Source organism: Oculina patagonica, chromosome 7 (genome assembly GCF_052425735.1).
Source record: "Oculina patagonica isolate OP01 chromosome 7, crgOcupat, whole genome shotgun sequence".
NCBI classification, from domain to species: domain Eukaryota; kingdom Metazoa; phylum Cnidaria; class Anthozoa; order Scleractinia; family Oculinidae; genus Oculina; species Oculina patagonica.
Window position 1 is genome coordinate 30260524 of NC_135764.1, and position 11762 is coordinate 30272285.

At 39.2% G+C, this 11762-nt stretch overlaps 2 protein-coding genes across 2 annotated transcripts; both read left to right on the forward strand.

Moving 5' to 3' along the window:
* Window positions 1-5245: 5245 nt before the first annotated feature.
* LOC144660091 (QRFP-like peptide receptor) lies at window positions 5246-6634 on the forward strand. The gene has a single exon (XM_078520649.1). It carries the CDS (start codon window positions 5363-5365, stop codon window positions 6332-6334), a length of 972 nt encoding a protein of 323 aa, XP_078376775.1. The 5' UTR covers window positions 5246-5362; the 3' UTR covers window positions 6335-6634.
* Window positions 6635-8514: 1880 nt separating this feature from the next.
* Window positions 8515-10255, forward strand: LOC144661353 (QRFP-like peptide receptor). Its single transcript, XM_078522077.1, has one exon. The coding sequence runs from the start codon at window positions 8618-8620 to the stop codon at window positions 9587-9589; it is 972 nt and encodes a 323-aa protein (XP_078378203.1). The 5' UTR covers window positions 8515-8617; the 3' UTR covers window positions 9590-10255.
* The last annotated feature ends 1507 nt before the right edge of the window (window positions 10256-11762 follow it).

Genomic DNA, 11762 nt, shown 5'->3' on the forward strand with positions numbered 1-11762 from the left:
TTGTGGATTGAACGCACACTGTAGGACGATTCGAACTATCAATTGAAGTGCCCGCCAATTTCCATGAGACAGGGGAGGCCCCCCCCCTCCCACGTTCTCACCTGTCAAAGATGGCAGGGAGCGCCCCTGTCTCGCGTTTGGAGCGGACCGTCGGGGGAAGTCGTGGCGCCGCCAGCCCGGGGATGGGACGTGTGATGGGGAGCTGTTTGAGATGGGAGGTGGGGGTGTGACGAAAGAGTGTTGGAACGGTGAGGGGGGGGGGGGGGCTGTGACGGGGCCCTCGAGCTGCGCGGACTAGAAGTGGTGCTAGCTGTCCTGGCAAAGTTCGCGACCTTCACAACATATACAGAACTACCAGAGAACATGTAATATGAGACTTATGGGCGGACCCACCAACTCGCGAGGGAAATGCAGTTGAGATGAAGTGTGGAGGAACCCCGAAAAGAGCCGATCGGGGCTGCGGTGTCGGGGGCGGCGCTATACTTTTTGTCCCATGCGGCGCATTCGAGGGCGGCGCATCGGGGGCGGCGCACGAGAAAATGTGAAGAAGAGATACCACGATGACCGATTTTGTTTTAATTTTTTACATTTAAAATTCAGCTTTTGTACACCTTCACGTTTAGCTATTATATATTGTTTTCTTGCAAAATAAACGTACTACTTGCTAAAAATAGTGAAAATTAAATAAGCGCCCAGCCTCGAATAATCGCCCACCTCGAACAAGCGCCCACCCTCAAGGTCCAAAAATTTAATAAGCGCCCAGGGCGCTTAATCGAACAAATACGGTATGTCACGTGATTTGTTTGACTAAACATATGACAGTCTGGCAATGTGAATGTCGATTTAATGACAAAAATGTTACTCCCTCGCAGTCATTTTTCGGGGCGTATTTTAATTAAAAGATCGGCTAACGCCAAAAGATAACGTTTCTTTGGGTAACTTCCAGAGAGAGAGTTGACATTTATTAAAGGGCTTTTGTCACGGATTTTGCCAGATTTTTGAACAGCGAAATATTATATTTGTGTCGTACGAAACCTAAAAATAATGGATTGAAACTTGAGAAATTAAGGCTTAACTTTTTCAAGTTGTTTCCGCGCGTCTTCAAAAAATATATATTTAGCAGCAGCTTCATTTCTATACACAAATTAAGGTTATACCTTCCTTTAGTTTTTCAAAAATAATGTTTTTCATGGGTTAAGTTGCCTACGACTTACTTCAGAAAAGTTTAGACTAACAATCTGCGAAATGTCTGGGACGTAACTTTTAAAGTAGTTCGTTACGCAAAACTTACGCCCACTTGCAGGATTAAAATGCAAACCAAATGTTTCTTTACAGATTTTTCGGAGACCGTGCTTCCACTGGCGTAGAAAAAGCTTTATACAGAAACAGAAGAAGAAATCGGGAGGGGCTCATTTGGATCCACCCTTGAAGTTAACTCATCTACCGTACTCTACTGATAATGGTTGTTATATCTAATCTCCGTTTTCTGTTCATTGATTTAAGGTGGATCGACCCAGTTTTTTTCTAGCGATACCTATCAACTTTGAAACCCTCATACTTTAAGGGATTAATGTCAATGACATATCTACTATAGGCATGGATTACACATACAGCTATTTCAATTAACGTTGTCCGGATCAAAGCTTAAAGACAAGACTGAAAGGCAGTATGGGTAGAAGAAGAGGGGAACTGCACGTGTTGAATATCTTGAATATATAATGAATGACAAAGGATTTTTTTTTTTTTTTTTTTTCAGACATGTGAAAAAAGGTGGTTTTATCTACAATGATTTTAAGAAGAATTTTAAAAAATCAAAAAAAAAAAAAAGAGAAAAAAAAAAAAAAGAAAGTCCCCCAGAAAAAAAAAAAAAATTTTTTTCGTGGGGTGTTATTTATTTATTTTTATTTATTTTTTTTTGAAACACCCCCCCTCTTTTTTTTTTTTTTTCCCCCCCCCAATTTTTAGATTGAACTGCAATACGATATAAATTTTTGGGAGATCGGAATGAAGATCACGTGACAATGACGTCACACAGGTTTTTGCTCTGAATCGAATTTCAGCCCTTAACCGCACTTTCTCTCGAGATCCTCCACGCTACGTATACCTTGGGTGTTTGCCTTCAGCTCTGCGGAGTTTCATCGAAATCTACAAGAGGAATATTGAAATATCTTGGAATTTGTTTTCAGATGGTATAATTTATGCGTAAAATAAAGACAAGACTTCATATAAAGAAATTTGCTTCTTTTTATGTTTAATGAGAGGCTTTAGCCCTCATTCCTGTTAAAAATGTCCCATATCCGATATCCAAACCACAAGAAGTAGGTAGACTTGCGCGATTTCGAAAAATATGAAATATATGAATCATAGTGAAGCTCAATGTTTAGCTCTATTACCCCGAGGGGACGGGCGAACGAAGACCACCGCACGAGGACGAGGAGGGAGGAGAGTGGAGAGGGACAGCGCCCGCCGAGCCCCAGGAGCCGCACCAGTGGCGGAGGGACGGGCGAGGCCGGACGTACCGTCCCCTCGGAACGTGGCTAATTTACCAATTTTACGCCTACTTTCACAAAAAACGCGATTATTTCAAAACTCGTCGATGAATTTTCCCCAAAATTTTTCAGGGCACTGGCAATTGATCAGTACACTACACAATTTCATGCTCATTGAAAACTTCTAAGGTTGTCTAACATAAACGCAAAATTGAGTAAATATTGAAGCAATCTCGTAGTTTTGAATAATTTTGTGTTCTGGGATTTCCTATTGTTTCGACTTGAGCACAACATCGAATTCCTGTGCACCACGCGTGAAATGACTACGCTTGGCCACCTTCCGAAAGCCTTACCGAAATCTTTCGGAATATGGTAATATTCTCGAGTTCAAGTAAACAATAATGAATGAATGAAACTCAAAGCCGGTTATGTTTTGACGCCAGTCATTTACAAATGACTTGAGAGCGTACTCAAAACTTACCTGCTCTTTAGCGTAGCATTCAGTACGGCGGCCTTTTTTTGTTTTGCATTTCTTGTTCTTAAGCTTGGTATTTTTAACTTTTAACTCAGCCAAGACGTCGACCACACAAGACAAGTTGTTGCGTGACAATTTCTTTTCCATTGTTTCCTTTAAAACGGGCCATATTTCGGAAATTTTTCGGAAAGCTTTCGGAAGGTAGCCAAGCGTAGTCATTTTACGCGTGCTGCACTTTCGATGTCGTTGTAAAAGACCGTGACCCATCGTCTTAATCCTTCTCCAAAATTAAACATTTTTAAAGCATGTTGAATACAGGGCCACTCTAAAGTGTCAAAGGCTTTGCTGAAATCAAGCGAAGCGAATATATCAGGAATGTTGTTCTTTCGGGTTTGTTCCATAATATCACTTATGAGCTTCACCAATATACCTGTCTTTAACGAAGCCCGTTTGGTCAGAGTGGACGAGATGTGGTAGAAAAGATTCCATACGTTTGGCGATGGCTTTTGAAGCGATTTTGTAATCCACATTTAATAAGGTAATTGGTCTCGAGTTCTTTAAATAATTTAATGCTGAATCTTCTTTTGGTATAAGATTGATCACCCCTCTTCGTTGCGAGATTGATAATTTACCATTTTCGTAACCGGCATTGAGTGAGTTAACCAAGTCATTACCAATAAGATCAATCCAAGTATGAGCCTGAAGCTGAAGGCCGAATGTCAGGGTTTGTATACTACGATTAAATCACTTTCTTGGTAGACTAGTGACTTGCATGTTTGGGAAAACTGCCGGTTTGTACCGAATGCTTGGCTCATATAATACAGTTATGTGCCAACTGTTCAATCATTTAACCATCCTGCGGACACTAACTCCATCGTCAACCTAGCCTGTTCCAGGCTCTCGGTAATTATGGGAGAGCGAATAACGCGCGCGGGTGAGCGAGGAAAAAATGAGGCTTCGCTCGCCTTCGTCCCCCTAGTTTTTTCCTCGCTTGCCCGCGTTTTTCGCTTTCCCCTTCAACTACCGAGAGCCTGGAACAGGCTATCGTCAACCACACCGACTGATTTTAATGGTGCACCATGAAAATAATAGCAAATCGTTATTTCCTGAATACGATGTCGCCAAGTAGCGTGTGTTCCCAAGACTAATAACTGATGATATATAATTATTTTATGTCATCCAAGATGTTGTAACGTAATAGCTATATTTTAGGTCATTCATGTTTTGGGCAAGCCACGATTAAGGTTATTGAGCTTAAAACAATCCAACATAAAAGTAAGTACCTAAGTAAGAATGCCTTCCACTGACCCTTAGTGGCCGTATGTAACGGAGTAGTTAATGCCGCTTTGAGAGGAGCCGAGAAACACAGGTGCAGGAAATTAACTAGGCGAAAAGTATTGCGCTTTCTTTTAGCCTTCCAAATTATCCTTATCCTTTTCAAGGTAGACAAATAGATAGGTAATCGTTTAGCAATTCAGTACAATAGACCATTGTGCGAGAGGAGCAGTTATCAGCTGAAACATGAATGTTCGAATAATTTCTTACTTTCAATCTCTGCAACATGAATCAGGAACATAATGGAAGCCTTTTCATTCCAGCTGAGAGTTCACATGGACCTGTCCTCAAGGATGGCACCTTCTTTGCCATTCACACTCAATCATGAACCAAAATAGCAGTTGCGTTAGTTTATTTATTTTTTGCTAAAAATGCTCTGTTTTAATTTAGCAATGTTTTAGTAGACAGAAATTTTACAGGATATAAGGACAGAAGGATACTACTATTAAATCAGGACATGTGAAATAGCACCAATTATGCAACTGCAGCTGGTCAGGCCACCTCACAGGACCTCAAGTTCTAGTAATTATTTTTTTTTATTTTCCTCCGACTAGAAAAACTACTTCACTTTTAGAAAGAGAACGTTCAATCTTGACATTCTTCGGGTGGTCTATTTTAATTAAAATTTTTTTACCTAACCTTTTTCTTCGCCAGGATAAAAAATCAATATTTTAAAAAATTTTATTCAATTATTTTCAAAAAATAAAAAGAAAAAAAAAAAAAAAGAGAAGAAAAAAAAAAAAAAAAAAAAAAAAACGACTTCACTTTTAGAAAGAGAACGTTCAATCTTGGACAATTTTCGAGGTGTCCTATTTTAATTAAAATTTACCTTTTAAGGCCTAAACACGACAAATAGCATCTAGTTTTCCTTTGTGCATTGCCATCGCGAGCGGTCAAAAATCAAATAATATTATCACGTCACGAAAACTTTGCATGATTCCACTAATTTCCACAGATTTCCAGAAGGCCAAACAAACAGAGCAGCGTTTGCCAGTTGATAAACCAAGCAAAACATAACCTGTGCAAAAGACAGAGTAACCAACTTTATCATCTATTGTCGACAATGTTGAACACAACGATGAATGGGACACAGTCATTGATACAGTCATCGAGCTGCTACAATCCTTCAGCGGTTAACATCGGAATAACCTTCGCTTACTGCCTGATCTTTGTCGTTTCGCTGGCTGGAAACATCCTCATCGGAATAATTGTCCACAAGACGAAAACCATGAGAAAACCGATCAACTTTTTAATCGTAAACATGGCCATGTCCGATCTGCTGTATCCGATTTTCCTGTTCCCGCAGATAACAACAAAGTTGTACGTCGGTTCCAGCTGGTTGATCAGTGGTCCTCTTGGCCAGACCTTTTGTAAGCTGGTTCCCTTCTTACAAGATATCTCCCTTGCTGTGTCTATTCAGAGCCTGGTTCTGATAGCAGTGGATCGATTTGGTGCTGTGATATTTCCCCTCCGTTCCCCACTCATCAGTTCAAAGCTGTGCCCCTTCTTCATTCTCGCCACTTGGATCGTTGCGATGGCTACCTTCTCCCCTTACCTCTTCGCCCACAAACTTGTTGAATATCAAGGAGGCCAAATGTGCGTAGCGCAGTGGAATGAAGTCTTTGGAGACTCCCTCTATTTTGCAAATTACAGGTTGGCACTTTTTGTTGTAGGGTTTTTTATCCCGTTAGTTTTGATAGCCATACTTTACATTACCATCTATCTTAAACTTAAGTCACAGACAATGCCAGGCGAGCAACCGGAGAACGCGAGACAGCAACGCTTGAAAAGAGAACGAAATGTGCTGAAGATGGCCACTGCTATTGTGGTAGGCTTTGCAGTATGCTGGCTGCCCTTTACTATCTGGTGGATTCTGTTCCTCTTTGTATCGAGCACAGTGTCTTGTGGCCTCCAATATTTCTGGTTTGTTGCCACACCTATGGCTCGAGCAAATTGTGCAATAAATCCTTGCATCTGCTTTATTTTCAGTAAAAATTATCGCCAAAGTCTCAGGAATCTTCTAAGACGCTTTTAAGCTTATCAGAGGTATCAGTTCAAACAGTTATATATACAGACTCGCACTGGAAGTTTCGGTGACGTGAAACTTGTAAATAATATTTATTTAAAACGGCCTTGTAATTTACGCCTATGGTGTTTAACCGTTCTTAAGCTTTGGACACTGTCTTTACATGTTATGTTGCAGTCATCTATCAAATTGTGGAACTCTTTAATTTAAATGCAGTTTCAGTCGACCTGAAACTTGTTAATAATATTTTGTTCAAATTATGTGATTCAATGTAAAATGTAGAAACTATGCAGAACGGTTTTTAACCGTTTCTTGGACACTTGCTATAAGCTGAATTTGTAATAACTGTATTTTGCAAACCTCATTTGTAGTTTTCTTTTATTAGAAAACAATAAAATGCTCAAAATGACATCACAGTTGTTAGAAGTAAAATCTGATTCCCTTTTCACAGCCACTCTGTCAAGTTTCCAGCTTTTTACTTCCCTCTCGACAGTTTAAACAAAACAAATTAAAAGCACTCTCCCCTTCTCTCGGCAGTTTTTTTTTTAATAAATTAAACCCCCCCCCCTCTTCTCTCCCCCCCCCCCCACTTTCTCTCTTTTATCGCGCAATTGTTCTGCATGTTAAACTCAACGGTATTTACAATCCACATGTGCCGAATATTTTCTTATTTTAAAACAAACTGCCGCATATATCAATCCAAGTATGAGCCTGAATCTGAAGGCCGAATGCCAGGGTTTGTATGCTACGATCAAATCACTTTCTTGGTAGACTAGTGACTTGCATATTTGAGGAAACTACCGGTTTGTGCCGAATGCTTGGGCTCATATAATACGTTCATGTACCAACTGTTCAAACATTAAACAATCCTGCCGACACTAGCTCCATCGTCAACCACAGCGACTCGTTTTAATGGTGCACCATGAAAATAATAGCAAATCGTTATTTGCTGAATACGATGTCGGCAAGTAGCGCGTGTTCCCAAAACTAATAACTGATGATAAAAAGTCCTTTCTGTGATGCAAGATGTTGTGAAATAATTTCCATGTTTTCACAGTGTTTTAGGTCATTCACGTTTTGGGCAAGCCAGAATAAAGATTACTGAGCTTAAAAAACAATCCAAGTGAACTTTAGCCGGGTTAATTACTTAAGATAGTATGCCTTTCACTGACCCTTAATAGGCTGCGCACTGCAGGAAATGGAGTAGTTAACAAGCTTTGAAAGGAGCCGAGAAACACAGGTGCAGAAAATTTACTAGGCGAAAAGTATTGCGCTTTCTTTTAGCCTTCCAAATTATTTGACGCCTTTTCAAGATAGACAGATAGATAGGTCACCGTTTAGCAATTCAGTTCAATAGAACAGTGTGCGAGACGAGCAGTATGCTGAAACATGAATGTTCGAACAATTTCTTACTGCCAATTTGCAACATAAATACGACATGTTATATCCTCTCAAGACTCAAGATCAAATTTTGAAAGTAATTTCAAACCATCTGGGAACTGTTCTCAGGGATAGTACCTTCTCAGCGGCTTTGTTAGACGATTTTTTTTTGACAGGGCAAAAAATACAAGCATTTTGCCAAATCCAAAACGTTTTCCTCAAAACGCTCTCATTTATTGTAGTAATGTTTTAGTAGATAGAAATTTCCTATTTTAGAGCAAGGTGCACGTTAAATATCACCTTATTTTTTTGTGCTCCGCCTTTCCGCTGGCTTTATATTTTGCATGATACTTATTGAGAAGTCTGGCTCGCCACGAAGTTAGCACAGATTTTCGTTTATTGTTAGAAAACGAGTAATGTAGCTTTTTCTGGCACAACAAAGCTAAACACTTCAATTCAAGTTCATTACCAAACTCCAAGTTAAAAAGGCGCCGTGAATAATCACAGACCAGAATAATACTCTTATTGAGTTGGGACATGTGGGATAGCACCAATTATGCATGTGCAGATGGTCAGACAACCTTGAAGTTCTCGTAATTAAAGGTTTCTATTTTTCTTCGACAAGAAAAACGCCTGCACTTTTGAAAAGACAACCTTCAATTTGTGAACAAACATTGAGGTGGTCTATTTTAATTAAAAGTTGCCTTTTAGGCCTGAAGACGACGAATTGCTAGCGATCAATAATCAGTGAAAGCAGTCCAAAAGTAATCACATCAACTTTGTATCTCTCCACTTCCAGAAAAGCCAAACAAACAGAGCAGCGTTTGCTCCTTAAGGAACCAAGGAAAAAAGGTCTGTGCCGGTAAGATTGAGAAATAACCCGATAACCAACTTTAACATCTATTGTCAACAATGTTGCATTCAACGATGAATGGGACACAGTGTTTCACACAGTCATCGAGCAGCTACAATCCTACAGCGGCAAACATCAGTGAAACCTTCGCTTACTGCCTGATCTTTGTTGTTTCGCTGGCTGGAAACATCTTCATTGGAATTATTGTCTACAAAACGAAAACCATGAGAAAATCTATCAATTTTTTAATCGTAAACATGGCCATGTCCGATCTGCTGTATCCAATTTTCCTGATCCCGAGGAGTCTAACAGAGTTGTACGTCGGCTCCTGGCCGCTGATCAGTGGTCCTCTTGGCCAGGCCTTATGTAAGCTGGTTCCCTTCTTACAAAGTGTCTCCATCGCTGTGTCTATGCAGAGCCTGCTTCGGATAGCAGTGGATCGATTTGGTGCTGTGGTATTTCCCCTCCGTTCCCCATTTATCAGTTCAAAGCTGTACCCGTTCTTCATTCTCGCCACGTGGATCGTCGCGGTTGCTACTTTCTCCCCTCATTTCTTCGCCTACAAACTTGTTGAACATCAACGAGAGCTAGTGTGTGAAGTGCAGTGGAATAAAGTCTTTGGAGACTCCTCGTCTTATGCAAATTACATGTTAGCAATATTTGTTGTATTCGCTTATGCCCCTTTAGTGTTGATAGCTATACTTTACATTATAATTTATTCAAAGCTGAAGTCACAGACAATTCCAGGCGAGCAATCGGACAACGCGAGACAGCAACGCGCGAAAAGGGAACGAAATGTGCTGAAGATGGCCATTGCTATTGTGTTAGGGTTTGCAGTATGCTGGCTGCCCCGTAGTATCGGCTGGATTCTGTCCCACTTTGTATCGAGCACAGTGTCTTGTGGCTTCCAATATTTCTGGTTGGTTGCCATGCTTATGTCTCGTGCAAATTGTGCAATAAATCCTTGCGTCTGCTTTCTTTTTAGTGGAAACTATCGCCAAAGTCTCGGGAATCTTTTGAAATGTTGTTGAGCATTCCAGGGGTAATCAGACCAAACCGAGTCAATTTTGGGGAGTGGTTCGTAAAGCAATCAACTGAACACGGGACTCTCCGCTAGTATCGATATTAGGTCGAACGGCCTAAAGATATTATTGCACCCTAAGTTGTAACAAATTTGATGTAAAAAAAGCACAAATAACCCGTTTTCCGTTTCGCTCTAAACAGTTATATATACAGACAAGCATTGGACGTTTTGTTAAACTGAAACTTGAAAATAACTTCTATTTATTCAAAACGGCCTTGTATTGGATACAACTTACGCTTACTGTGTAAAACCGCTCTTTGGACGCTGGCTTTACATGATTATGTTGTAGTCAGTTATTAAACCGAAAAAGTAGGCAGTTTTCAGTCGAACTGAAAGAAGTCAAAAATATTTATTTCAAAACTTTAGTTTGTATGTGATTCAATTTACAACTGAGAACATCGGGGAGTTTTAACCGTTGCTTGGACACTGGCTATAAACTGACTTTGTAATTATTTTGCAAATCCGATTTGAAATATTCAATTATTCCTAAACAATAAAATGCTCAAAATGTGATCACAGCTTTAAGAAGTAAAACTTCTGATTCCCTTTCCATAGCCACTCTTTCTCAAGTTTCCGGCTTCTTACTTCCCTCTCGACAGTTTTAGCAAAGCAAATTTAAAGCACTCTCGCCTTCTCTCCTCCACTCCGCACTTTCTCTCTTTTATCACGTCATTGTTCTGCATGTTTAACTCAACAGTATTTATAATGCACTTGTTCCAATTATTTTCTTATTTAATAACAAACTGCCGCATATATCAATCCTTTTCCTTTTAAGCGTCGGGTTTTTTTTTATCTCTTTTTTTTGTTTTTTTGGAAAGTCGAAAATTTTTTTATTTTTTTTTTTGAAAAAAAAAAAAAAAAAAAAATTTTTTTTATAATAACCCTAGCGGCTCGCGAATCTACAACACTTTGACAATGTTATGACGCAATTTATCATCAATAACTAGGACAGACGCATAAAAAACTGATGTCAATTTGTTTTTTAAAATAAAAAAAAAAAAAAAATATTTTAAAAAAGAAGAAAAAAATTAGGGGGAAGGGCCGCCGCCCGAAAAAAAAAAATTTTTTGAAAAAAACCAAAAAAAAAAAAAAAATTTTTAATTTTTTATTCAAAAATTTAAAAAAAATAATTTTTTTTTTTACACACACACCCCCCCCCCCCCTTTAAAAAATCTCTCCTTTTATTAATTTGTTCAATACCACGTCGGCACGAGTAGCGTGTGTTCCCAAAACTAATAACTGATGATTTAAAGTCCTTTCTGTCGTTCAAGATGTTGTAAAATAATTGCCATATTTAAAGTCATTCATTTTTTGGGCAGGCCAGAATAAAAACATAAAGTTAATTAGATAAGATAGAATGCCTTCCACTGTCCCAGAATAGGCTGCGCACTACAGGAAATGGGGTAGTTAATATCGATTAATAAGCTTTGGGAGTAGCCGAGAAATGCAGGCGCAGAAAATTAACTAGGCGAAAAGTATTGCACTTTGCTTTAACCTTCTAAATTATTTGGCGTCTTTTCAAGATAGTCAAATAGATAGCTTACCGTTTGAGCAATTTAGTGCAATAGACCAGTGTGCGAGAAGAGCAGTTATCAACTGAAAAATAATTGTTTGAATATTTCATACTTCTAATCTGCAACATAAACAGAACATGTTATTTGCTCCTAAAACCCTAAAACTCAATCAAATTTTGACTACAGTTTGCCCCCCTAACGGAGAGTTCACCTACAATTGTCCTCAAGGATGGCATCTTCTTTGCCTCTCAGACTAATCATAAACCAAAATAGTAGCTTCGTTAGTTTGTTTCTTTGCTCAGAAATGCTGTTTTAATGTAGCAATGCCTAAGTACACAGAAATGTTGCAAGATATGAGGACAGAAGGATGCTATTAAATCAGAACGTGCGAGATAGCACCAATTATGCAAGTGCAGCTGGTTACGCCACCGTAAGAGTTGTCCTAATTAACTTTTTCATCTTCCTTCGACAAGAAAAACAACTTCACTATCGGAAAGAGAACCTTCAATCTTGGACAATCTTCGAGGTTGTCTATTTTAAATTAAAAGTTGCCTTTTTAGGCCTGAAGACAACAAATAGCATGTAGTTTTCCATATTTTACACAGT

Excerpts from the sequence above, each read along its gene's own strand:
- LOC144661353 (XM_078522077.1), top strand. The coding sequence starts at position 8,618 with ATGTTGCATTCAACGATGAATGGGACACAGTGTTTCACACAGTCATCG.
- LOC144660091 (XM_078520649.1), top strand. The coding sequence starts at position 5,363 with ATGTTGAACACAACGATGAATGGGACACAGTCATTGATACAGTCATCG.